This window comes from Pogona vitticeps, chromosome 13 (assembly GCF_051106095.1).
Source record: "Pogona vitticeps strain Pit_001003342236 chromosome 13, PviZW2.1, whole genome shotgun sequence".
NCBI classification, from domain to species: domain Eukaryota; kingdom Metazoa; phylum Chordata; class Lepidosauria; order Squamata; family Agamidae; genus Pogona; species Pogona vitticeps.
This window is the reverse complement of record NC_135795.1, coordinates 1,700,626-1,728,387: the sequence shown is the minus strand read 5'-3', so window position 1 is coordinate 1,728,387 and position 27,762 is coordinate 1,700,626. Positions and strand designations below refer to the sequence as shown.

General features: G+C 45.9%; 1 protein-coding gene across 1 annotated transcript; it reads right to left on the bottom strand.

The window, feature by feature from the left end:
- Window positions 1-4,329: 4,329 nt before the first annotated feature.
- Window positions 4,330-27,690, bottom strand: HAPSTR1 (HUWE1 associated protein modifying stress responses). The gene is made up of 4 exons (XM_020814049.3): window positions 27,175-27,690; window positions 25,287-25,367; window positions 17,408-17,683; window positions 4,330-8,077 (listed from the first exon to the last, which is right to left on the bottom strand). Exons 1-4 carry the CDS (start codon window positions 27,440-27,442, stop codon window positions 7,833-7,835), a joined length of 870 nt encoding a protein of 289 aa, XP_020669708.3. The 5' UTR covers window positions 27,443-27,690; the 3' UTR covers window positions 4,330-7,832.
- Window positions 27,691-27,762: the final 72 nt, after the last annotated feature.

Below are 27,762 nucleotides of genomic sequence, written 5' to 3'. Positions count from 1 at the left end.
TATGGAGGCAGTGACAGATTTTACTTTCTTGGGCTCCATGATCACTGCAGATGGTGACAGCAGCCACGAAATTAAAAGACACCTGCTTCTTGGGAGGAAAGCTATGACAAACGTAGACAGCATCTTAAAAAGCAGAGACATCACCTTGCTGACAAAGGTCCGCATAGTCAAAGCTATGGTTTTTCCAGTAGTGATGTATGGAAGTGAGAGCTGGACCATAAAGAAGGCCAACCGCCGAAGAATTGATGCCTTTGAATTGTGGTGCTGGAGGAGGCTCTTGAGAGCCCCCTGGACTGCAAGGAGAACAAACCTATCCATTCTAAAGGAAGTCAACCCCGAGTGCTCATTGGAAGGACAGATCCTGAAGCTGAGGCTCCAGTACTTTGGCCATCTCATGAGAAGAGAAGACTCCTTGGAAAAGACCTTGATGTTGGGAAAGTGTGAAGGCAAGAGGAGAAGGGGACAACAGAGGATGAGATGACAGGGTCATCGAAGCGACCAACATGAATTTGACCAAACTCCAGGAGGCCATGGAAGACAGGAGGGTCTGGCGTGCTCTGGTCCATGGGGTCACGAAGAGTCGGTCATGACTTAACGACTAAACAAACAAGAAATACAGACTCTTAGTCACTCTATCTGCTACTGTTGTGGGTGGGCAGAGGCAGTGCTCCATTCTCCCTGCCATGTGAAGATGCTGCCTACACCAAAAATGTAGGAAAGTAGGATAGACTCTGGGTACAATAGATTGGCTACTTACCTGTAACTATGGTTCTTCTAGTGGTCCTCTGTGAATACACACAAGTAGGTTTAGACTGCGCTTGCGTTGGATCCCCGGCATATTCTAGAGCTTAAAAGGAGAAGGGAACCCCTGGTTTCAAGGGACATGCTTAGAAAAGATGCTCATAATGGCCTTGGATGGATGGATGGATGGATGGATGGATGGATGGATGGATGGATGGATGGATGGATGGATGGATGGATGGATGGATGGATGGATGGATGGGTGGGTGGGTGGGTGGGTGGGTGGGTGGGTGGAGAGAGATGGATGGATGGAACTGTGGAGGGTGTTAAGAATGATGGTTGCTGCAGGCCACTGATCACACCAAGCTTGCGCTCCGTATACACGCAAGGAAGGTGATGTCCCCAGATCCTCTCTTCCCAAGTTGTTCAGGGTTCAAGAAGTCTGCAACAATGGTCTAAAGTGAGGTTTGGGTGCAAGTTCAGTTCTGTTGGGCTGCTCCATGGCATATGAAGGTGGCTTTTCGATCGTCATCCATTTCCATCATCCACTTTTAGAATATCAGAGTCTGCCGCTCTGACCCACACAAGTTGGTTTCGTACAGCCCAGCTTTGTCTAATTTGGCTCATCCAGCGACATGGTCTGGTCCGTGGTGGCCCGTGGTTCTTCTGGCTGGACACAAAAGCTGCCAATTAAAACCTTTCTGATAAAGTCATTTCGTGAGTCTAGGGGCCTGGCATGCTTCAAGTTGACACACTGACCACCAACAGTATCTTTATTTTGAAATATGCCCCACCCACTCCCTGGTCCCCCCTGCTTTTGGTGGAAGAGGCACTGAAGCAGAGAAATGGAAGAACCAAGATAAGGAGTTGTCTTGAAGCTTCAACCTCATCCCTGCCTTTTCTGCCACATTATTTTTCTGTTAGCATCACCTAATAATCATCATCATTATGAGCCATCAAACTTTTTCCAGTTTACGGTGACCCTTTTCAGGATTTTTTAAACTTTTTTAAACCACTTTTACTCAGCAGTGGTTCCCCTTTCCCTTCTTCTGAGGAAGCCCTGGGACTGTGCAGCTGACCCAAGGCTACCCAAGCTGGCTGTTCCTCCAGGAGACCCAATGGAGGGGGGGATCAAACACCTGACCTCTGATATCTTAAATGACTGAGCTATCCAGCTGGCATCATCTAAGGAATTATTTTTGCAATACCCGCCATGGTCAGTCATTTCATGAGACTGCTCACACCACTTCCTTGAAAATCCCGAAGTCTTCTTACTCCCACCTCAAATGCCAGGAATCGAACCTGGAGCCCTGGTCACGCACAGCGACTCTTCCGGTCATCAGCTTGTATAGCCCATGTTCATAGAAAGCTGTTGTTTCAGACCACTGACCCAATGTCCCAACATCGTTCAGAACAGCACTTCTGATTCTTCTGTGTCCTATAGATCTACTTCATGGCGATTCCCATCATCCTCAGCCACCAGGGTGACGGGCATGCTGGCTGAGGATGATGGTAGTCATAGTCCACCCCATTCAGCACAGGCCAGGTTGGAGAAGCTTAGACTGTGCTCAGATTCTTCCGAGTGCCCAGGGATCTCAAAACTTTCTCCACCTACCTGGAGATGCCTGGATTAAAACTGGTCTGTTTTCCTAGTAAAGGAAACACTTTAAAACTCTGAAATGCTATCCGTCCTTGTTTTCAGCAGAAAAGCTCCTTCAGCGAGATCCGGCATACACAAGTCAAATTTTGGAAAACATCACAGACAAGGTGGGCATGTCTCATGGGTTTGGGGCCAGGATTTTACCCTTAAGACTCCCTGAAAGAAGTATGGCCCTCTGTTTATTCATTTCCCAGTTTTGAAAAGTTGGGTAGAATAAAAACTGAATAGCAGGCTAAAACTTTGGTGGCACCATGTCTTGAGAAATCACAAAACACCTCCACGTGTCTAGCCAGATGTGAGGAAGGAGTTATGGCTTAATTTATACCTGTGAGATTATTTTTTGTGTTTATAGAACAGGCTGAAAGGGTTGACCACATAGATGAAGTCACAGCATAATTATGGTGCATTGTCATCTCTGGAATGCAACTGGAGTTTTCCCACCGTTTCTTGGAAACGGATGTAGCTCAGGGATCAAACAGATCTGGAACCTCAAAAAGTTACTTTCTGGAAAACAGCTCCCAGGATTCCCCCCCACCCCAAAATGCACAGACACTGTATCATTTCTGCGCTCTAAAGCACATCCACTATTCAAGGGGCCGCTGTTGGATTTTAAAACCCCAAGCAGCTCCGAAGGAACTGGTATGGCTCAGTGGGTTGGCAGCAACAGGCTGCAGGGCGGAGGAGCATGCATTTAGATGCTCATTGTGTTTCCTTGGACTGGGTGGATGATGGAGTTATGTGCCCAGGGGCCTGGACAGCACAGTGCCCACTGCATGATAACCCCAGAGCACCACCAGAAAGGAAGGGTTGGACCAGCACTACTATTTTTATTCCTTAAAAAAAAACCTTCTAGTCCACTTATGGGAGGAAAACCGTTAAACCAGAATCAATTAGGCAGCGCACCACAAAACATTAAACAGCTTGGCACCAGGTGATCAGTTACTGTCTTCTCCTACATAGATGCCCCCATTCTTCACAGAGGGCCTTCTTGGTTACATCAAGTGTCCTAGTGCTGTGGTTCTCAACCTTGGGCAACCCACGTGTTCTTGGACTGTAACCCCCCAGAAACCCCGGCCATCGCAGCTGGGGCGAAGGCCTCTGGGAACTGCAGTCCAAGAACACCTGGGATACTCAAGGCTGGAAACCACTGGTCTAGAGTGATCTCCCAGTAAAGATAATGGTGACCTTCCAACACTCTTGCTATCATTAAGCATTTCCTCAACTACCAGCTGCATTTCACTGAACACCAAAACCTTGCTGGTTGCTTCTGCTTACTAGAGCGAGGTATTTGGCGTGGCCATTGATTTGCTAACTTAACTTTATTCACTGCATTTTTGCTGGGTTTTCTTACTGTAAACCATTCAGGTTTATTATGAAAATAGAAGGCAATACAGAAACACGCTTCAACGAAGACAAAGGGGACAAGGTTCTGGCTGACCCTTAGGTGCAGTACTCAAAAAAAGAGAGATACTTTGCCAAGGTCTTGGTCTGACGCAAGGCACTTCTTCCCTTGAAATCCGTCAAAACTCTGCAAGAGCCGTAGTCACTTAGCATGGACAGTCCTTAATGAAAGAGCACCGTGGGATGGCAGGAGGCTCCTATTCTTCTGAAGGGGAAGGAAAAAGTGAAGCAGGAGATTTAAGGTCATGAGTCATGCAGAGATCCTAAAAGCAGGGGCCACTGGGCCTTTGGGGGAATTTCCCTCTTGTATGAATTCACATCAAGCCAGTAAGTAGGTACAAGAGTGAATTATACAAAGGCTTGTTTGTATACCAGGTTGCTATGCATACTATGATGATTTTGAAGGAACCCAGAATCTATCCTTGGGCATATCGACCTTCATATGAAGTGGTGCATATTCTTCTCACTCTTCCTGGTGAAAAAAGCTACACCAGATAAACAAAGCAAGCAAGCAAGCTAGAGACTGGTTTATTTTACTTAATTTTATTAGGGTTTTAAAAAGGTATCTATTTCTCCAGAAGGGTTTAAGTCACATTTGAGGATTGCAGGAGTTCAATTTCAGACAAAGGAAGAAAAAAAAATCAGCTTTGCATTACTTCACTATAGCTCAAGTGTTTTAATATTTAAATTGAATTTTAGTAATATGCAAGCCAAGCTCAGCTTCAATGCAGATGCACTATATGTAAAATCTGCCCCACATTCATGTTAAGTTTGGTTTACATGGGGGAAAAGAGATGAGACAAGTATCACCAGAAGGCATTCAACGGAGTCAGAGAAAAAGAGCTGAACGGCAGAATACGCCCCCTACCCCATCACCAAACACTAAACATGTCTCGTTTTACAACATATAGTTGTGTTCTTCCACAAGTCACAACGGAAGGGTGACCCGCACCTGAGAAATCTGCTACACATCCATTTCTGAGATGAGGCCACCACGCAGTCTGTACGGGTTTTGGCAGAAGGCTGAACCTTTCGACAGCATATACCAGGGTTTTAAAAAGCAGTACAACAACAACAACAAAAAAGGTTTGTTGAAGACTTATACACTATAAGTGCAGCCAGATCCATGCCTGTTTTTTTTCTCTTTACAATAAGAAAAGATGGCACCAAATACATAAAAAATGCTTGACAAAATTTTGTTCAGAGGAGCTAAAACTGAAAGCAAAGCTTCAAAGCATGAATGAACAGAGAAATTATTGTCTTCTATGGGGGGGGGGGGAACGACTGAAGGGAGACAGACTCCACACATCACGGGCTTGGTGTCATCTTGTGGATTGAGCTGAAACAACCCACTGCATCTAGGCTTACCTGCTGGGACCCATTCAATTATTCCAAAGCTAATGTACCACCGTTTTTAAAAAATCCACTTCTCAGGGTTTCCCTCCCAGCCCACAAAGTATACCCGTGAACTAAATCCAGAGGATGGAGCACACAGTCGTGGCAAACAGTCTTATCTCCATCCATTTCAACCTAACTGCTCTCAAAACACAAGCTTTGAAATTGCTATGCTCAGTTAAGGCAGCCTCTTTCTATCCTTATCCAGTTCCACCTTTTTTTAAAGAGTATGTTATGTTTCTTTCTTTACCCCATGGTCTCAGACACTTCCCCCCCCAAAAAAACACACACACAAACACACAAGCATTACGTGCAAGTTCTCAAGAGATGGCAGTTAGTCCTAGCCTGTGAGCAAAGAGACCACAGATGTCACACAGAAGCCCTGGGGTACGTTTTCCACAGTCAAACGGTAGTTCGCGAGGTGGAGCTACACTGGCAATCTGTATGCCCAGAGACTATGAAACGCAAGGCTCAAAGTAAGGCTCATTTTTAAGATTCTCATGAACTGCTACGCTTTCAGCCACCGCACCATGTAGCTGTTTAAAAACTCCCAAAAGCTTTTTTGTTTTATAAGCAGTTATTTCAAAATGCTCTACAAAGCAAGAAATAAAAAAAGAAGCAGCATGCCTTTTGTGATGCATGATCATGGCCTCAACCTTTGAAGGAGTACCCTGTTGTTTCGAACCAAACTCCTCTCCATGGCGGTAATAAGGACATCCATGCCAAGAAGGGCAGAAAACTGAAATGAGGTCCACATCTTTATGCCAGGCAGCCTGGCATAGTCCTGCGTCCCATTCTTCAGCAGCTTCCCTGCTAATGTACTGCGCTCCAGGTCCATTCCGATCTCCTCCTCCTCCTCCCATACCACCCCTAGGCCCCTCCGCAAGGACTTTTGTCCACACCCATCCACGTGCATTTGGCACCTCCCACCCCTGCGATTAAAGGAAATAGGAAAGCCACCGTTGGCAAGAGAAAGCCTGCTTTATCGGCACCTGACGCCACGGTGCATAAAGAATGCCTTGAGCGAGATGCTGATGTTCAATGTCTTAGAGAGCTGGTCAAGCCAAGCAGGGCTCAGAGTCAATTTAGCTGAAGGCTAGGCTGCTCACCACCAGCCTGCGCATCTCAAGAGGCGCTAAGCGGCAGGCCAGGCATCTTTAACCTGTCCACTGGCACTTGGTTAAGACAGGACAGATCTTGAGCACCAGGCATGGATGGGGCTCCCTGCACCACTAATGATGTTCCCCTAGGCAGAGCAGTTTATCTTTTTTTAGATCTGGCCTCCCCTAAATCTCCATGGCTTGTTTAGATGATAGGTGTGTTCCATCCCTGACTCTGGGGGGACAGTTTAGAAAATCTGCCCCTAGGTGACTAGGCCCAAACTAGGGTCAGATTAAACCCAAGGCTCTACGGACTACTTTAGCTTTGTGGCATCTCGCCCCGGGATGCACGTACACCGAAACCTTTCCCAGTGAAGTTCGTTTTACAGGACACTGAAAGCCCCACATCCCGCTCCGATAGTGAGAGAAAGCTACAGATACATTGGCAGGTTCAGGCAAAATTCTCTCAGGCATTTTGGAAATTACAGCCCGCCCAGTGGGAAAACACAACATTCAGTATCTTTTTTTAAAAAAAGGCTCCCACACACCCATTTCCCCTTCACTCCATCTATGTTTTTTTTTTTCCTTCACAGAAAGTTTACAATACATACCTGTAGTACCTAAACCACGTGTTCCTCTCCTTGTTACAGAACATACTCCCTTTTCTCACAGGCAGTTCGGGCAGAATTCCAGCATTTCCTTACAAGGGAGGACTGAAAATTACACTAGGCAACCAACTGAAAAGACTTCCAATTAAAAATTCCAAAGAAGGAAAGCTACTTCAGAGTTAACCTGCGCAAAGCAAACCCCGTGAACAGCTCTGGAGTACTGATTTAGTGTCCACTGCATAACCATCACAGAATCTTCTCCCCCCGCCCCCTCCAGTTCCCCACAGCCGCCACCAACTGCTTTTAAGACTTACAAGAGGGTACAGGCCAGTACTTAGTATAACTTTGCACACTTAACTAGGTAAGGTTCATGTGCCCAGTAGAGCTTTCAAAAGAAAATATATATATATATATATATATATTTGGAATATATATATATTCCAAAGGAAGCCTGCAGGTCTGACATGCCAGTCATGTTTTTGACACCATTGTCAAAAGTGGCGATACTGATGAAGCAAAATCTTTAAACACAGCAAGAAATAAGGACAAAAAAGCATTTCTATAACCAAATAAATGTCTGATATTTCCTTTTTTCCCTTTAAGAGTACAAGTAAGGTCACTTTTAGCCTTGTAACAGATGCATGTTCTGCCTGCGATGAGCTTGCTAGCTATAACACAACATTGGAAGTCCTCTGCTAAATAATCTAATCTGAAGAAAGCTGTAGTTACGAGAAGAATCTACTGTCAGTATGTAAGCTTTCCTTTATGGCAATTACTGATTTCTTTCTTTTTTTGTTTTTTATGACTCGGGAGGGAGCGCCTCGGTTTCATCTTCCCAGCAGGATGCTGAGGTTCAAGTGGCTTTCAAGCAGCATGGCGGGAAGGGAGGATGGGGGAGCAAGGAAGGGGTCAAAAAGGCTTTGCCATTTAGATCATACGGTTGCGTTTATGGGTGGGAGAGTCCGTAATGCCGTCACCACACTGGGCTGAGGTACGCTTTCTAGTTCCACCATTGTCCAAGTGGAGTGCCATTTCTTCGGATATGAAAGTGTTCAAGTCAACATCATGGAGTCCATTTCTCCTTCGACCACCATTGGAGCCACTGCTCACATGAGTAGGCGAGCCTGGGGTACTTGAGCGGACACTTATACTAGCCATTGCGCCGCTAAGACCTGAAGGAGAAAAAGAAAGTAAACATTAGGGGGGGGGGAAATACAGAAGAATCATTTATGACCATCATGAGACGGGGGGGGGGGGGTAGAGAGATGTCTCTTCCCAACCTACATGCATTTAAGAACTGGGCAGAAGCTTTGTGAATGCTAACCAGTTCACATTTAAAGCTGAAGGCTTGCTCCTGCAAGAAACAGCTTGAAAATGACAGTTATGAACTGTAACACAAAACACTGTGTTTCAGTTTATTCCCTTAAGCCAAGGACTTCTGAGCCTCTCAAGAGAGAAAACTCATCCCCATACAAGGCTGGCCACATGGCAACATTTCAGGTTTATGAAAGGCATTACTATTTCCTCTAGGACCTACTACAACGAGTCATCTCTGATCCATAAGCTCAAGGCTCTCTTTTCTTCCTCTCCTCCCATCTGTGCACATCGGTATCCACACCTGAGGCCCTAGCCCTTGAATGAAAATGGTCACGGAACAGGTATGCCTCTAAGGAATCGAGTCCTTTCCCACACACATATGTTTTGCTTTCCCATTTACACCACCCAAGAAACACTGAGAGAAGAAAGTCCATGTTCTTGGTTGCCTTGGCAATCCATGATATTATGCAAGGAATTAGGAATGCAAAATATTTCCATTCTGTGGCATACTGCAGGAGGGCCCTGAGGAAGCTCAGCACCAGAAGGTGGCTGATGGATGGGCCTATGAGTTTCCTGAACATGTACCACGGGCTGCATCAGAGGAGTCCCAGCAAAAACCAAGGACTGACCATTTGTTATCCACACAACAAACATGGTCTACAACACGCTCACCTACCACGTAAGCAGCCTACTTTTCTGGGGGAATATAGTTGCCAACTCTAAGCTCCACAGCTAGAATCTGATCCAGAACACTGTCTTTTCAACTGTACGACACACCTTCAAAAAGCATGGCAAACTACCAACAGAGCACTTCCATCTGGGCAGCGCGGGTTAAGGGAACTGAAGAGGAACCGTACTGCCTTCATTACCGAACTCTTTACACTGGCTTTCCAGAAGCAAGCCACACTCCTGGAATAAGCTGTTCTTTTAAGGAACGCAGAGATAAGCCTGTACAAACAGCTTGCATAACTTAACGAGCAGCCCCGTTGCCTAGCCCCGGCCTCGCTTTCTCTGAAGACCGACGAGGCCAAAATGTCAGCAGACAATTCTCTTGGGTCCACGAGGGCAGGAGCCCCAGCCTCCACATTCCAGGGCTTCCTACAGTGTTTTAGGCATCTAACTAGTCAACGGCAGCGGCAAAATAGCCATGAAGACTATTCTAGGAGCAGAAGTGTAGAGCAGGCAGGCCCTCTTCAGTTGCTAAGAAGCAGGGAGAAGGATCGTGTGCTTTGGAGCCACAGACTCTGGTTGTTAAATAAAACAACCAGAAACAACGCAGAAACATGGACGGTGGTTCACCGATACAGAACACCAAGAGAGGATTATTCTTTCCAGACCTCATTCAGATCCAGCCCTTTTATCATTCAATTCTTCCCACATTTCTTCTTACACAGAATGGGCTGAAAAGGCTCAGTGTGCTCTCAGAGGCATGACAGCAAATTAAGAGAACACCAATTGATGAGAAACTTCAGTTCTTTCTGGGATTTTAAGACATACACACCCCATTTCAAAGGGCAGCGGCAGGAACTAGCTAGCACTTTTAAAATTTCTCACTTGCTTTTCTTGCCGGTGATATGGTCAGAGAATATAACTGGGTAGGATTCCCCAGGGATCAGGCCACTGGCCATTTTTCCACTCCACCCCTTGCCTCTCACTCTATGGACAAAGAGTCTTGCGAGGGTGAAGCCAAAGAGGAACAAGCAGGGACTCATTTAAGATCTGAAGAAACAGCATTGTGAAGCTGCATTGAGATGTGAAGAGAAAAGATGCTGGGGGGGGGGGGGGAGAAAGAAATAAGTATTCCCAGCTACGTGCCCGTGGGTGTGGAGCACGCACTCTGGAACAACCTTACCACAGAGATGACACATGGATGCCAGAACAGAACAGGTGCTAGCGGCACAGAGTTTTGGCACTGTGCGGGTTCAAGCAAACTGAGGCCCACCAAAGACCTGTCAGAGGCACAACTCTATATTCAAAGTGCAAGGAGGATACATCAAGGCTAAGATCTAGTGCTACAGAACAGGTTTTTCAGAGTTCAGCTTTTCTCCTTCACTGTACAATCTCATGTTTTGTAAGCACCATCTGCAAGATTCCTTAAGAGAGGATAGTTCACACACTAAACATCTGAGTCTTAGCCAGCAATTCCCATGGTATTCCAACAGTGAGAGTCACTGGATAATTCCACTCAGACCCTGCCCTGCAACAGCAGTGATATGGTCCATGGATGCTGTTGGGTGAGAACTTAATCTCCACAGCACATAGACACACAGAGAGATTAGCCACTTCCTTGAAAACCTTCAAGATACAACACTGCATTAGCATAGGAGCACAGTGGACACAGCCTCAAGGCGTATGTCCTGCAAGAGGCAGAGGTGATGGCCCAGGCTCAGCCATCCCCTTCCGATTCCCTTCCTGAATCACTCACAGTAAGGGTTCTGCCCATACTCGAACTAGACTAACTCCTTATCAGAACCACAAACTACGGCCGCGTATAGCACAGAGTCATCAAACAAACCAGCAAGTGAGGAAACGACTGAGAGCAGGTGAGGTGAGGAAGCAGACCGATCTGATCCACAGCCCTGATGCGATTTAGCAACAACTACTAGTAAGGGATATCACCAAGCAGCTCATACATATAAGAAAAACAGTGGCAGTCAAGAAGCGGTTTCCAGGCTGAACTAAGTGAAGAATTTCACTCAGCCACTGATTAAAAAATAGGTGATCAATTTAAATTTACATATTATTGAAGTCTTGTTCTAGCAGGTGCCTATGGGATATTTAGGAAGAGCTGCTAATTATTCTCTTCCATGCTACCAAACCCTATAAAGACATATTCTTACCTCTGGGCCACCTATTGCCTTCTCTTCTGGCTTTAGCAAGTAAGGTCTCCCTTCACAGAGCCACAACATACCTTTCTCCTGTCTAGACAGGGCACACTAATTTTTTTTAAAGGAGCTTTTCTTCTGTCTTAATCTCTGCTAACAGGTAGCTCTGTGCCCCAAAGCACTGTGAACCTGAAGTCTGACTGATCTCAAGGTTCTGCTGCAGGGTTTTATACCAGATAGTGCAAGGACGGGAATTGGGAGACTCAGATTTTGGGACTGTTAATAGCCCCAGTTAGCACAGGACGCAGTCAGGGACAAGACAGATTGCAGTTTTGTTGTATCTGTTCTGGCTGTTGCGCTACACACCATGTGGCAATTCTTCACAGCTGTATGGAAATCAAGAAATTATTCTGGGGAAGCGCAGAGTTGACAACATTTGTCTTTAAAAAAGGGGTTGTTATTAGCCCTGGGAAACATTGTTCCAGCAACATTTTAACTGGGGTTTCACAAATTAAAATGTGCAACATAAAGGTTACTGTGTAACATAATCTATAGCAATAGAAAACACCGACTCCTATGTGTTCTGAAGCCTAAATTGTATTTTTTTTCATCTAAATTACAATGATTTAATAACTTTTACTTGAAGTCAAGCATGCTGATGGATCTTAATACTGTGACTGTATGAAACCCGCCTCACTTTAAATAAAATACTCTTTTTTTAACTACAAGATGTGTGGTTTCTATTTTCAACTGATACTTTTCATGTAGGAAAAAAGATGTGTGTGCTTAGAAATCAGAGTGCACCAATATTTGTTTTATTTTATTTATTTTATTTATAACCCGCCTATCTGGTCATTGTGACCACTATGCAGCTATGATTGCATTGGTATATTTACAGTTTAGTTTTCTCAAGAGAATTCCTGCAGGGAAGAGCATACAGCTCAATCACATATACACATCAACAGCAAAAAGGAGACTGCTTCACCCAGGACGACAAATCCAGTCTCCATTCGTGATCAACTCCTCTCTTGTGCAGCCATCCTCCAGGTGAACTGCAAAGCACCCCTACCATGCAGTTTATAGGAAACCCAAAGGAAAAGGGGATTCTTGTGTCACAGAGACAGGAGACTAAGCCATCCCCCTCAACAAGCAAGACTTTAAAGTGTCTCCAGGAAAAACATGGCGGGGCTCACACAGAATGCTCTCTGGTCAGCTGACCACAAGTCCTGTCAAGTTTATCACCAAGATTAGCTGAGATGGCTCTCGGTTGGGGGAAGGCTGGCATAGAGCCATGGCAGACACCCAACCTCTGCATCTGATCTCAACCTAAAGAAATCTGCACTGCCAACTCCAACTACCATATTATTCCAGAACAGCTGCTCAGACAAGCCCAGAAATAAAAGACCTGTCTCTAAAAGACTGCAGAGCTAGCTTTCTGCATCTAGGCTGGCTTCTCCACAGCTACAGCACTTCATATCCTGTGGCAAGTTTCTATCAAGAGGGTATCACAATACAGCAAGGAAAACTGCTCTACAAGGAGAGGGATTCAATGGAACAGGGGCAAAAACAGCTCATTAGAGGCAGGGCGGTGATGCCTAAAGCAACTCTTTGTACTGGAAGCAACAGAGAATTTTTTTCCCTATTGGTTTGTGTCTATACATCAATATGTGGTCAAATGTTTGTTGTCACATTATCAAAAAACATGGGCCACCAATACTACAAAGTATATTTGTGCTTTCAAGAGAGCAGGGAAGATGTTGTGTTTTCAAATAAGACTAGCAACATGGAGCAGCCCACTTGGGATAAATAAAAACAGCTGATCCCCCCCTGCAAATCTGGCTGGGCTTTTCAAACAGCTCACACATCAACTCAGAGCTATCTCCCCACTGACACTGACACCAACAAGCCATCTTTTCATCCCTCAGCAGAACATCCAAGAACAAGCTTCCAGAGGGATCAGCCTGATGTCTGCGGCCCTACTTGCATCCCAGAAAACACTGAGAGATTCAGGCCCATGCTGACACCCATACTATGCCTAGAAATTCAGACATGCGAGTTTTGACTGTGAAGATCTATAAATTATATTTGTACTTCAGGAGGGAAAGCAGCCTGAGAATCTAGAGCAGCCTTCCACAAACTGGTGCGTGCCATGCACATTTGCATGACAGGAAAAGGCTGGTTTAGACTCCAGCTGAGCAGACTTTGCAATCCATATAACCCATAGTTCCCCCACAGAGTAAGAATGTGTGTGTTCTTCCTGCAACAACTGAAGCAATCTGAATACATCTCAGTACACAGTACCAAAACTGCATGATTATAATCAAGTGCCAAAATCCCACAAGCTTCCTTTCTGAATAGACGTTTCCCCCCCTTCCCCCCCCCCTTGCCATACTACACTACATGCACTGCTTCTAATCGTCTCCCCGGGCAAAAACTGTGGAATGGAGAGCTGCTAAATCAACAGAGATTGTGGAGAAAATGGCCCGCTTCATATTAGCTGAGACAGAAATACCTAGGCAGGTTAATGTAATCTGTATAAAGCTAAGCTTTAGGCTCAGTTACAAGTCATTCAGCAGAATCACTCCCACCTAACTGAACGACAAACTTAGATCATTAAGATGTGAAAAATGTAGAATGTTGTTAGATACAACCCAGAAACACAGTCTCATCTTTCAGACCCTAGTGCTGTTGAAATTTCCTATCCTCTACACACCAAAGATAACACCATGGCCTTGTAAAGATTGTTCAGCTACTACTCCCCTGAGCCCCAGCTAGCACAGCCAATAGAAAAGGATGATGGGAGTTGCAAGTCCAAAAGTAGGTGGAAGTAGGTACCCATTCCTGCTATAGACTAACAATGAATTCATTCTCTCTGTGTCTCTTTAAAACAGCAAAAATGGCATCTATCAGAGGACTTGTGAGTCAATAAAGTTAGCAGAAACACAGCTTATTTGGGGGGAGGGGAATCTAAAGTAGAAATAAAGTCAAGCACACCCCAATAAGAAATCTGTGCTCATTAGCTAAAGAATCCTGCAGGGAAAACAAAATGGGGATGGGAAAAGAAGAACACATCACTGCCCATACCTGGGTAGCTGGTATCCTAAACAGGAGTACTTCACACTGCAAAACTTTGCTATAGCTTCTACCCGTTTTCAACTATTCCCCAAACACAATCACCTGAAAATTCCCATCCTAAAACCACAGAAAAGCATGAAGCCATCTCCTTTCCCATCCTGCAAGCCTGACATCTCTCACATCAGAGTTTGTGCTCATACAGCAATGAGCAAATAACCTTAAATGATCTTTGGCTTGCACCCTTTATCCACGAAGTAGCATACTAAGCACAAAGTGACTCATGGGGAACCAGCAGTCACACCCTGAACTGAAAAACAGGTCACTGCTTCATAGACAGTAGACCTAATGGGGCTTCCTATGTCAAGGTCACCTGGCTCCTCCTACCACTGCCCAGGGCACCACATATTGGCTGAAATCCTGTTAGCAGAAATGTATGCCATATAAACCAGGTGGCATAATCACCTAGGGATCCCTTTTGTCCTCAGGAAGCCTTGAAAGGATGAGCCTTTACATCAGGAAACAAGACACCAGTGCTCCTCCCACTGGATCACGATTCCTAGCCGCGCTCTGGTAGCAATTTTGCAATATTAAAAGGTCTTCGGCCCCTGTCCCAAGGCTCCCCGACTCCTGTTTAGGGCGCCGGCTACCCAGGTATGGGCAGTGATGTGTTCTTCTTTTCCCATCCCCATTTTGTTTTCCTTGCAGGAGCCTTCTGCCAATGAGCACAGATTTCTTATTGGGGTGTGCTTGGGTTTATTTCTACTTTAGATCCTTAGGGAGGCCTTGGAATATGAAGTGGGAGTATAAGAGACTTTAAAGACTGCAATTAAACATTTCCAGTGCTAGATTACAACATCTGGCTTACACAACATAAATTTACTCCTGCAGGATTTCGGCCATTGTGTTGTTAGCCTAGAGAGACAAGTTTAAAAGCCACGTCCTTTCATCCGCACAGATTCCTGGGCAATTCTAAATTCAATACCAGTGGTTCAGATTCTCCTTGCAGTCTTTATCAATTGGGTCAAAACCTAATCATAACATTAAGAAACCAGACAAACCGGAAAACCTGAGGCCAAAAGAGCACAGCGTCATGCTGTCATCCCACTGGTATGCCTCTGCTGTTCAGTACTGGCTACCGTGTGGCAAAAAGCTTTCCAGAGCCTCAGGTCCAAAGACTTCCTTCCCAAGAGATATAAAAGCGGTGCCCGACTGCTGAATTAAAAGCAGCACAGAAAGCACAATCACTCTGAGAAGAACATGTCCTGGCATTTGGGAGGGGGAGGGTTTCCCAAGTGATCCATGTTTACTGATGGCCATTTCTTCCAACCCTTACCTATTTTGGTGCTGGGCTAGGGCAGCCTGCCATTACAGCCACAATGGCAGGGTTCCAATCCTGTAACCCCCTAAGTAGAAGACCAGAAAGCAAATACTGTATATATAAATGAGGCTCCACAACAGAGGCACCACCCTAACCCTAACTTTAAGCGCACAAATCAAAAGGGGAACAATATCCAACAGCAATTCAGAATATTCTGTTTTCAACTGCATTCTTAATTAGTCCAAGGAATTAGGCTTTGGAAGCAAAAACGCATGTTGTGAAAGAATAAAACAGATTTATACTCACCACCACACAAACATAAAGCCTCTTGTCTATTGTATCTCCCTTTAATGGAATGTGGGTACAAACACTAACTGCAGCAATCTCTTCTAGTGTATGCTACCCAGATTAGACAAGATGTTTAACATCCTGTAATACCTAGCACTCTGCTCCTAAGGGTCAAAATAAGAGAAGACTCCTATCTTTAACTGTTGCTACAGATGCTTTGAACAAAATCTCGCACCACTGTGTTTCTCTGAGCCTGGACATGTTAGGAGGAGGCTCCACTTTAGGCCTATCCAAAAAAACAACAACCCCGGTTTAAAGAACTGTTGAACAACAACAACACCCCATGTATCTTTGGTACACCAAGCAGGTTGTTGCTTATGACAGCAGTTGCTACACACCTGCCGTTCCTGGTGTATGCTTAGCTGTGATCTCCATCACCCACCAAGTACAGCCAATAGCCAGACGGGCTAGGGCTGGTGTGAGTTGTTACTTCAGCACATTTCAATGCCTTAAAGTATTGTAGGAAAGCTGCCCTACAATACCAGTGAACTTAAGTAGGTACCGACCTCATCAGCATCTGAATGGAAAACCCCTGGGAAATCCAAGCACACTACTGTGGTATTTTTAGAGAAGTACAAACTTGTTCAAATAATTTGACAATGTCTAGTGCTGAATGCAAACATCTAAATACAAAACCTGTCCTTCAGATCTAACCTCACCAAGTTGTCACTGGTAATTTACCAAAAATAAAAAATAAAAAAAAATCATAACCTTTCTATATAACCGAGGGAGGGACAGGACACAAACAACTTTTCTCCTCTATGTTTCTAAAATGCAAAAGGCTTTAAATAACTTTTAACTTTCAATTACACCATACTTCACACCTAAGCTGAGCATATCTGCTACTCTGGAGTCTTTGCCTAGCAAGCCATTCAAGCAAGCAAGGGGAAAAAACCTTTTGTACTTCAAACGAAGAATGGCATCTGCGAGAGAAGGGATTTTCTCTTTAAGCCTGAAACCAAAGATTCCAAAACACGCTGGCACAGAGCGTCTATTTCTTGATCACCAAAAGCACTTTCACTGTTCGAATACAAATTCATTTGACTGACTGCCAGCTCGAGATTCCAGATTCATGCAAGGTTAGCCATGAAGAATCATGCACTAGATTATCAAAGAGCATGAGCAAGAACTTCACTGCATGCCACACAACAGTGACAAATGAAACACACAACATTAATCAGACGAAACGCTGGCCCCCAAATTACACTCTTGACTGTTCATGAAAATCACATTATCCTCATGGGAGTGCCTTGAGAAAGACAAAGGAGGAGGGCTTAGGGAGCTGTAAGCCTTATTCCTCACACAGAGAAAAAGCCCAGCCCCTTTCTACATAGACCTCTGTACCAGAAAGGCACACCAGTTTCGAGCCGTAACAACCTTTAGGTAACAATGCAGAGGAAGACATGTCAGGAAGTGTACGGCTGTGTTGAACTACATTCAGAGGTAAACTGCTTCACATGACTGTTTGGCCAGACACCACACACATGTTAAAAATGCCAAGACCATGAAGTTAGTAGCCAGAACACCTTGTTGCTACTGATGGAGTTACGAGGGTGGAGGCATGCACGTCGGACACCTGCTCCTAAAAGATACACGGAAAGAGGAGGAAGGACCATTACCATGGAGGGCTATGGCTTCTCGGAAGGGCTGCAAGTCCGTCTCTACAGAGGAGCTGGCTTCTGTGGAAGCAGCTCGGTTGGGAGATACTACAGTCAATCTTGGGGGAGCTCTAGAGTTTCGTGGAGGTGGCGCTTTCCCACACAGGAAACTGATTAAGTCTTCTCGGCGAATTGTTCTTCTGCGTTTTTTAACCCAAGCCAGCACATCCTTGTTCCGACGCTGATAGCCAATATGGATTCCTACATCAAAACTCCGCTGATGGGCATCAACACTTTCTAGAAGGAAGAGGAGAAGAGGAGACAGCAGGATTAGGCAGCAGTAATCATAGGCATCAGCCACACATGTATAAAGCAGCTTCTAGAGGGAAAGGCTGATCTCACTGGCACTTGTGAATATACCTCTCTCACACCTGCTAGGGAGTTCAGGCAAAATCAACCAACTACAGACCAATCAGTCTACTCTCTGTGCTGGGTAAATTGTACTCCAATCATTTAAATCAAAGACTACTTACTTGGATAGAGGAGGGGAATATCTTGGGGAAGGAACGGTCCATAATCCAAGCAGCCCAGAACATGCAGAAAGCTATCTTGCATGTTTTCTTTACCAAGGGGGGGGGCAATTTATACCAGCTGCTATCCAAGTTTTTAAGCTCAAGATTCTGCCCCAACTGTTATATGGTACACCAACTTGGATTCTAGGATTTCACACAAGTATACTGTATTGGTAATCTATTTAATTAATTTATGCTGTTTTAGATATCTTGAAATGTTTTAATTGCTTATATCTATTTTAAATATTACATATATGTATCCTATTGGGTCGGAGACCACAAATAAACATTGACTGACTGACTTATTTTTGCAGTCATTCTACAAGCCACATCACTCACTTTACAGCCAATAAGGACACCATACATCTCTGCTCAGCCTGACGCAACCATGTACATTTTTTTAACTTCCACAACTGTTAGAAGCCAGAACATCTCATTGTTTTATTAACAGAGTTACTGAGAAAAAATGGCACATCATATGACTTGCCTAGATCAATGTAGGGAATTCAACAGTTCATGCTCCCTGCCACCAGTGAAACAATATCCACGTTCTTTCATGTGGCTCATCACTGGCTCAGTTTACTGCTGGACGCCATGTCTGAACAAGCTACTCCAAGTCCATGTTTGGGTACCACTTGTGCTAAAGCATGTTTTTCAACTCAGTTCATGCATTCCACTGAGAGTTCAATAGCCACGAGAACTAACTTGCAAAGGCCTGGCAGTTAAGGTTCCTGAACACTGTATGTTGCCGAGTATGGAGTTGCATGCCATAGTGTCTCAGTACTGCAAACTGAGTAAAACCAGTAAGCAATAGGGTTTATGCAATGAATAAAAACAGCTATAAATGACAGAGAAATTTTGGCTCTTGGTTCCATGCAGGTTTTCCCAATGTAATTTTTTACATTTGTTCCCATCTTCCAGTTCAAACCTAGATAAAAGCAACAATGGGAAGTTTATCCATGGAAATTGGTGTGGTGAACATCCTGGGTTTTCTTAAGCACTTAAAAGATTATATAAGCTGATAGCCATGGAATGTCCTGGCCTAGCAATACAACATTTTGCTGACCATATCAAAAACATTTCACATAAAACAAGCGATACACAAAATGCTTATGTTTTCACGTGGGGCTTTAAAATAGGTGCTCAGTTTTCCTACAACAAAACCACATATGCCACACCTTCAGTTGCAAATAGACTTTGCACAGATCAGCCAGAAACAGCTATCCAGCAAGCGCAGGATAAATCAATAGGCTACCAAGATGCATGCATATGGTGTGGCCATGTACCAGCAGCCCTGTACTTAGCCATACTCATTCTTGTTGTTTAGTCGTGTCCAACTCTTTGTGACCCCATGGATCATAAATACTCATTCTATTACAGTAGTCGCCAAATAAAATATAAGAGAGAACAGTACAAGGAGGCAATGCATCTTTCACAACTCCCCTGTGATCACTGGGGGTGGGGAAGGCAGCCAAGTGTTTCCACAGTTTGACAGCCTGCAGCTCTCTTTTTTTCCCCTACAGTCACAGCAGGAACTCTCTTACTGAGGTAGACCTGAGCGCAGCAACAAAGTGACTTGCGACAGGGGCAGCATGAAATCAGCAGTGCCTTATCACTACAGAAGTTCCCCAAAGTGTCAGGGTTTTTTCAAGCTCAAGGGGAGTCTTGCGTGAAGTGACTGCTCCAACTTTCAGCAGCAATTCACAGAATTACTGTAAATTGCAGTATTTCCCACCTAAAATGACACATCTTTAAGAGTGGGGCAAGAGATTAAGTACTTCTCATCTGCTACCAGCACACACTGGTTTCCAAATACTACAACTAGTGTGCTCTTTTGAAAAATACATAAATACATTTTGCAGCACTTCTATTTTCAATTATCACACAGAAAGCTTCCGGTAACGAGCTCAGCAGCGAGGAAGCCCTCAAATTTACCATTTCTTTGTGGTCCTACTCGAGTAGCAATAGACAAGAAACAGCCAAGGTTAAGTCCTGCCTCTAGAAAAGCCATGCAAGCAGTAAGGAACAATCAGAGAAAGAGGAGGCAGATGATAAACAAGCTAGTAAACAGATGCAAATACCGGTTACTCATATGAGGAGGGCGTGAATATTGTTATTTGCCCCAAATAAGCACAGCAATACATCTTGGACACTGAGACATAATAGGCTTTTGCCTGCATGCTAGTTTTAAATGCATTATTGGAAACTCTTTTTATAGAATGACCAGTGAGGTGACTGTGAGCCACACATTGTGCCTGTTTCTCCGCTGGGGAGATAAGAACTTTTTTTTTACTGTGCCATCTATAGGTCATTTGACAAAGAAAACATATGGCATAACCCTACCTGAAGTATTTCTCACCCTAAAACAGAGGGAAACAGGAAAAAAAAGGTGAAATGGAGGCATGGAAAGCAGAGGAAGAATATGTTATTACTTCAATCAGAGATGATATGGTTTAACTACAGTAAGACACAAGGACTAGGGAAACAATCTGTACAATCTGAAAAAAGGCTCGTGGTAAGAACACCTGTAGCTGTGCAGAGGCAAACTATGAAGCACCTCCAGACAGGAAAGCCAGCAAGGGGGAAGAGTACCAGCCTTTGAAGATCAGGAGGGCCTCTGAACAGCAGAGTGCGGTACAAGCAGGCAAGCAAAGGCCACTGCAAAGGATGCACTGGGGTAGGCACGCAAGGAAAGGAGAAGAATCTGAACTTCAAGGGTGTGGTCCAGAAAGTCTTCACCGGTACAACCCAAAAATACTGCACACAGAATCCAGGAACACACAAGAAGTCATTGATGAGACTGACAGAACAGAGTCACATGATGAGGAGAGGTGCATGACTCTTTCAGCGGAGGGCTGCACAGGGCAGGAAGAAAAGATAGGATAAAACGACCAGAGAGGAGGAGAATACAACCGTCAAGGTGAAAGATCACCAGACACAAACTTAAGACTTCTGCTAAAAAGACAGCTGCTGTGTTTTCAATAGTTAAAGGAAGTGTAATTGCCAACATGTCCGTTATCTGTGCAGGATAGATATCATCACACCAAGCTGCTTTTTAGCAGTAACAGCAGCTTTTAGGGAAGCAGCAAGGCATAACTTGCCCAATTACCTGACTCAATTACTTTGCTCGGGTCACACTTCCTGTGACTGCTCACTGACAAGTGTCGGCACTTGTGTGTGCCACCCACATGTCAATTGCATCTGTAGGATGTAAGACAAGACAAGCTTTCAGAGCAGACATACTTAAGGGTTGTGTGACACCACCCTGCACATAAGGAAGATGGTGCTTTACACCAACCAAGTAGTCACCTATCATTACAAGCTGAAGACGAAGTCCATTATGAGATTTTAACACATGACCAGAAGGCTTTATCCTACCAATAAGGCACAAAGACTTTTCTGTGGTTGGACATACACTCAACAACAAGCAAAACAGACAGACTGACACTTATTTTGACCAACCTTGGCCTAAGTATCAGATATTCTCCTCTCACTTGTCGACTTGGTACCATATATTAGCAAATGGAAACTAGGCTCCAGAATTCCATCACTATGGCCAGTCACCCTTATCCACCAGTTTTCTTACTGAGTTCCTCCATATCCGTGCATGCCACTCTTTTCCTGGAATTCATAAGTTATAACAGGAACTCTTGACATCACTGAGCAACTACTGTGTATGTCATCAGACTAACATCTCCTGTAGGTTACACACACCTTGCACTTCTGAATAATGCCATAATCATGCTACACAAGATTATATCTCATGAGGGAAGACCATTTCTTTTAATATGAGTCACTAGGTCTTCCTGCTACTGAGCAGCCACAACTCACTAAAGGAATCAAGACATGCTCTAAGAAATAAGTCACACCAAGAAAGCAAGTTGTTTTAACTTGGAAGGCTTCAGAAAGTCGTTTAAAGAATATGATTCAGTTCACACACTGTAAGCAATACATACTGGTTGATAGTTTTTATATAAATGTGGTTGCATAATGATTTATTAAATACAGCTGCCCTGTGTGCAGGTTTATCGGATACCTGTGGAGCTAATCTATGCTCATGGCAGTGAGACCCCGATCAAGAGACTGACCGAATAAAACAATTAAAACAGAGGTTCTTATTCAAGAATACTGCATTCTCTCAGGATAAAACAGCTTCACCGCCTTGACTCTGAGAGTATTCAAGAAGCCTCCATGGTACTGTGCAGAAGGCAAATACATACAGATGCAGGAAATGACACAAAGCAATGAACTTTCCCATCCTACAGCAGAAACCAGGTGGTTGTGTCTATCATGCAGTAATATAGTTTTTTATTGGGAGACACATCACAGTTAAAGAGGGCTGAAATGAAGTGGCTGTCTTAAGGCCTCTCAGGAAGGTAACCACGAGACAAGATATCTGATAAAAGAGTTTGTAGCCAACCGTCTACCTCTTACTCAAGAATGCACTAGATGAGCCAGAGAATCCTACCTACTGGTCCACAACTTTACAACAATCAATAGCACTGTATTAATCAATAGCACCTACTGGCCCAAGTGACCATCTATGTGCTCCCCCTCACTTTCCCTGTGGCACGATAGGCCATGGAATGTGACTTACAAGACCAGAACAGCACCATGAGCCCTGGGATTTTGATGATGATCAGTTTCCTCTTTACAAGCCAATTCCACATTTCCAGTCAGAAGTACAGACAAGAGCTGCTTTCAGCCACTCATTTCTTGTGCACGACAGCATTCTTTTATTAAGTGACAAGCAAGCAAAATGGCTGCTCCAATAATGAGGAAAACAACCCTGACTAACATTATTGGCTAAGCTGGCAAATACCTCCCTGCATGAGTAACTGTACACTGTTTTCAGCCTTGCATTCCATACCAACCACTAGACACTGGAACCATTTAGCTACACCTAGCAGTGCTATATTCTAAGTTACTTGAATGATCATACAAAATGTCACTTCCAGGATGGGTAAAAATCAATTAGTTTTTTAAAAATGAAATTGGTTAAAATTACATTTTTTTTTCATTTAACTCATGATTTAAATAACTTTGGTCATCTCCTTGCAAGGAGGAGTCTACTGTACACTCAAACTGAATCATCATCTGCCAAATGACCAGTTACGAAGTGAATATTTTTAACCTCTAAATATTCAAAGGAAGCCAGTAACATTCACATCTAACCTAACCAGGAAGGGAAAGCCAGCACAGACATTTTAGACGGAATAAGCTAGACATGAGCATAAAGAGGTTTAGGTCTCTTAACCACCTTGCTGAGGGTCCTTGTTCTGATGACTTAAGAATTCCACACCACTAACGAAATGATAATGGGACAAGATCTCTTTCTTGTAAACAGAAATCAGTTACCATTTCCCTGATCATTCTCTTCAAGTATAGTGTGAAGCAAAAACAAATAGATTCCTTACAGTCTAGACAACCCAGAACATTAAATCTATTGACAGGTTCCATTAAGACTTATTTATTCAGGCCTTTCCCCTATGCTGTGTCTCTCCTACTGTTAGGAATAATGAGATGCTTCTTCACTTACAACCAGGATACCAACTGGTTTTTAGCTCAAAAGGCCTCAGTTAGATCAACTATTCAGAATAATTCAGAGGTCAATACAGGCAGCGATGTTATTCCCTACAGATCAGTTCCACTTAATCATCAGCCATGGCACAGCCGAGCTTCAAGACTAAAGGCCTTTTCTCTCTCTAGGAAACTAAAGGAACCCCACACCTTTAAGAATCAAGGGCATTACACCAGGATGGACCCTGTTTTAGGGCTCATTACTCCACATTTGAGGCACCTTAGAATACCTTGGTTCTCACCCTAAAAGCTGCACATGTGCCTGTTTCTAGACTACTTTCTTAAAGACTCTGGAAACTCCATTCCCAAGTACACTAACCAATTTTCCCCTGGATCCTGGAAAAATAGAGGTCTGACAACAATGAAGCAAAAAACAAGCTATTTGTACCTACCAGTAACATATCATTTCAGCTGACTGAAGCCTCAGCTCAACTATTCAGGAATTAATATGAAGTACACAGTTAAAAATAAGCACTACCTGATTCAACCCCAAAATAAAACAGAAGACCAAAATGTAAAAATAACCATGAAACAGAGAGATACAAGCGTATGGACCTACAAATCTATTCAACAGGGCATTTGAGGGATCAAGGCAAAAAGACATGGAAGGGAGAGAACTCTTAAGTCCAGACACACACACCTGCTGGTCTTCCAGATGTGTCAGGATCACTGAGACACAGGGGGGATATTGTAGGCCAACATACCTGGAGGGGACCAGGTTAGGCAGGCATATTCTATCCTGTATATTAAGTGAAGCTACTGTCTCAGAGCAAGTTACATTGTCTGGAATGGGGCACATCGGCCACCCCATCAAAAAAGCATGAGTCAGGCTGAAACCTAAGGCAGAGACTGAAAACAACAACAGGCACTTCCATTGATTCAATCCTATCTCAAGAACTTTGGGGGCTGAACATATCAAACTCTGAGGCAGCCCCTTTTTCACTTCTGAAACTTGCATGTTAGCACTCTCCAGAGGTCTGGGCAAAGAGTAACCAATATCTGAGGACCCTTCAAGGTTCAGGATATGATCCCTGAATCAAAGAAGACATATTTTGTCTGATTAGTGATTTACACTCATATATATTGTGCGATCCCAAGAAAAGCTAAATATTTCTGCAGGAGTCATTCAGATGTATGTTCTGAATTGTTCACATACTTGTGGTAAATACACAGCCCTACTGCTACAACAGCCTCTGCACCAAACCATATGTACATCCATATCCTGTTTCTATTAAACAATATGACATTATCACCGCCCCTTTCTGTATTTAACATAACACATGACCAGGCTGTCCAGGAAAACCCACAAATTCTGTCAAAGAAATAAACTGTACAACTAACCGAATTCTGAAAATAACAAACCACTCTGAAATCCACACTTTTGAGGAGAACACAAGCAGCAAAGGACACATACAGTTTAGTCAATTGTGCAGGCAACCACTGAAACAACATCACTAGAACAGCAAAAATGTCTACCCCCAGTACCCAGACTGACAAACACACACTGAAGACCACAATGCACCCATCAGTTGCAGGTTCACACAAACAGAGAGCTTGCAGGGGGGATAAAGAAATATGACAGTCAAGCTCCCTCCAAGCCTAAAAATTCTCATGAACTCAAAGCAGTTGTAAATGAATGGGTGGCCTAATTTCTGAGTTTAATTTCTCCTGCCGTCCTACCCATCGCTCCCACCCTCCACGCCCCCCCCACATGCATTTTATTTCCCACCCAACCAAATTGCTCTCACCTTTGTAGAGATTGGTGACCGCCGTGGCAGCATTCTGGAAGGGAACCCAAAGTGAAAGGCCCGGCTGCTGACACACGCGATCTGTGCAAAGGGTGGGGGGGGGGGAGCAGCAGGAGGCAAGTGGAAGGAGACAAAGACCAAAAGAGAAAAAAAGACAAAAAAATGAAATGAAAAGCTAAACAGCAGCTCCTCTTTCTCTTAGGCTTCTTCTTGCTGTCATCTTACTATTCAGAGAAGCCTCGGCCATGTTGGGCTTCGCCATTTTGTTCAGCTACTGCCTCCGCCGCCGGGACGGAAGAGGGGTGGGAGGAAATGGGAGCCTGGCTGAAGGCAGGGAGAGAAAAGGCGGAAAAGGCAGGTTGGGAAGCAAATCTGAATAAATTGCGGCGGGGGGGGGCAGAAATGTTTCTAGAAAGGCCACCCCTCTCTTTCTCACTGTACAGCAGGCTGCAAATAAACTGTGTGGCCACATGGGGGGGAGGAGGGGGGGCAATCATAATAAGAGGCGGCGCCATTACAAAAGGCGTTTGTAGGGTGTCTAGGGTGTCATTCCCTTCCTCTCCAAGCATCTTTGTGGGGGTCCCCCACCCCACTCCCAGGATCTCCTCTTCTCTCCTCTCGCCCCCCCCCGCCATTTTGTGAATGGGAAGGTCTGCCTGGGAAGCCCAAGGGGAATCTGGGCGACTCCACCTTCCCACACGGGGGGGGGGTAAGGAGGGGTTGCCCATAAACAGCCTGGGACCAGTCCCTCCCACCCCGGATGAACAACATGGGGGGGGGGGAAGAGAGGGGGGGAACCCCACCTCCTTCCCGGTGCTTGTCTGTCTCCTCGGACACGGGAGGGAGAGGGATCAAAAGGGGGGCAGGAAGGGGAAGAAAGGGAAGCGCCCAGCCAGCCAGCCAGCCGGAATCCGCCTCACGCCATTTTGTGTGCGCGCCCGGCCTTCTTCCCCCCCCACCCCACAGGCCCGTGTGTGCATATGAGGAGACGCGCGTGTGGACGGTGGGACGCGTGTACACGCCGGCCCTCACCCTGACACGCAGCCAGGCCAAGCCCCACAGGCAGGCTGGCAGGCCGGCCTTCCTCGCCCCGTCCGTCCCTCCGTCGTCCCCACGACGCCCTTCCTGCCGCGCCCCTCACGCCCCCTTCTCTCTCTCCCCCCCCTCACATTCCCACGAGCCCGGGGGGGTGTCTGTGTCTGAGGGGCCACCTTCGGACCCCCCACCCCCCCTCTTTCCTCCCCCCCTCAGGCAATTCGACCCCCCCTTTTCTGAGGAGAAACGACGGGCGGGGGAGGGGAGGGTTTGAGGAGGTCCAAAATGCACGTCTGTATGCGAGCAAGGCACGCGTGTCCTGATGCCCCCACTTCCCCCCACGGGAAGCCAAGGAGGCCGGCGCGCACACGCGTCAGACACGCATTGGCGCCTCCCCACGTTCGCGACCCCCCTCTCTCACACACGGAACCGACCCACGACCCGGTAAGCGCCGGGCCCCTTTTTATCCAGGTGGGCCCGGGAGTGTGTGTGTGTGTGTGTGTAAAGAGGGGGGTCGGCCTCCTTTCTCCCCCACCACCACCACACGCACGCGGTCCTCAGGCGGAGGAGACACGGGGTCGCCTCAGTGAGAGAGAGAGAGAGACCCTGAGGGGGGGAAAAAAGACCTTTTCTCCTCAAGCCGGCCATGACTCGGCACCCCCCCCCACACACACACACACACACACAGACCGACCCAACCCCCGGCCATTTTGAGGGAGGCCCGGGCGGCTCCCGGTTCTTCCCCCCCTCCCTCCCCCCCACACACACACCGGGATGGTTGTGGGGGGGGTTCCTTGCCCCCTCACACACACACACACACACACACACGTGCCACCTGCCCCCCCCCGCTCACCCTTGTAGAGCTGCGCCACGGCGGTGGCCGAGTTCTGGAAGAGGTGCCAGAGCTTCTGCTGCTTGTGCTCGGGCTGCGGGGCGGCGGCGGCTGCGGCCACGGCAGCGGCGGCCGGGTCGTCGTCGTCCTGCAGCTCGGGCGGGAGGACGCCGTCGTCCTGCTCGGCCTCGGCCAGGCACTGCCGCTCCCACTTGCTGAACCAGTGCTCGGGCCCGTGCAGCTCCTGGATCTCCGCCTCGCCTTCCTCCTTGGCCGCCTTGTCCTCCATGCTGGGGCCGGAATTCCTCCGCTGGGGGGGGGGGGGGTCGGGGCTCAGGCCGGCCGGGATCGGGGATCGGCGGCGGCGGTTCGTTGCACGGGCGGGGGGGGGAGAGATTCTTTCTCTCTCTCTCTCCTTGGGTGGGTGGGTGGGTCGGGGCCCGGCTACCTCCGCCCGGGGCCTCCCGGAGACGCCATGATCCTCCGCCGCCCCAGCCCGGAGCGCCCGGCCACTCCGCCGCCTCGGACCGCACTGAGCTCGAGACGCCGCCCGGAGCGCACCAAAAAAAGAAGAAAAAAAAAACACGCCTCACCCGAACTTGATGGTTC

Bases quoted from the DNA above. Each gene is read 5' to 3' on its own strand.
- HAPSTR1 (XM_020814049.3), bottom strand. From the start codon at position 27,442: ATGGAGGACAAGGCGGCCAAGGAGGAAGGCGAGGCGGAGATCCAGGAG. The intron at 25,368-27,174 runs GTGAGCGGGGGG...CCCTTTGCACAG, and splicing joins CGTGGCGCAGCTCTACAAGG to ATCGCGTGTGTCAGCAGCCG. The intron at 8,078-17,407 runs GTAATGGTCCTT...TTTCTCCTTCAG, and splicing joins AGAAGCCATAGCCCTCCATG to GTCTTAGCGGCGCAATGGCT.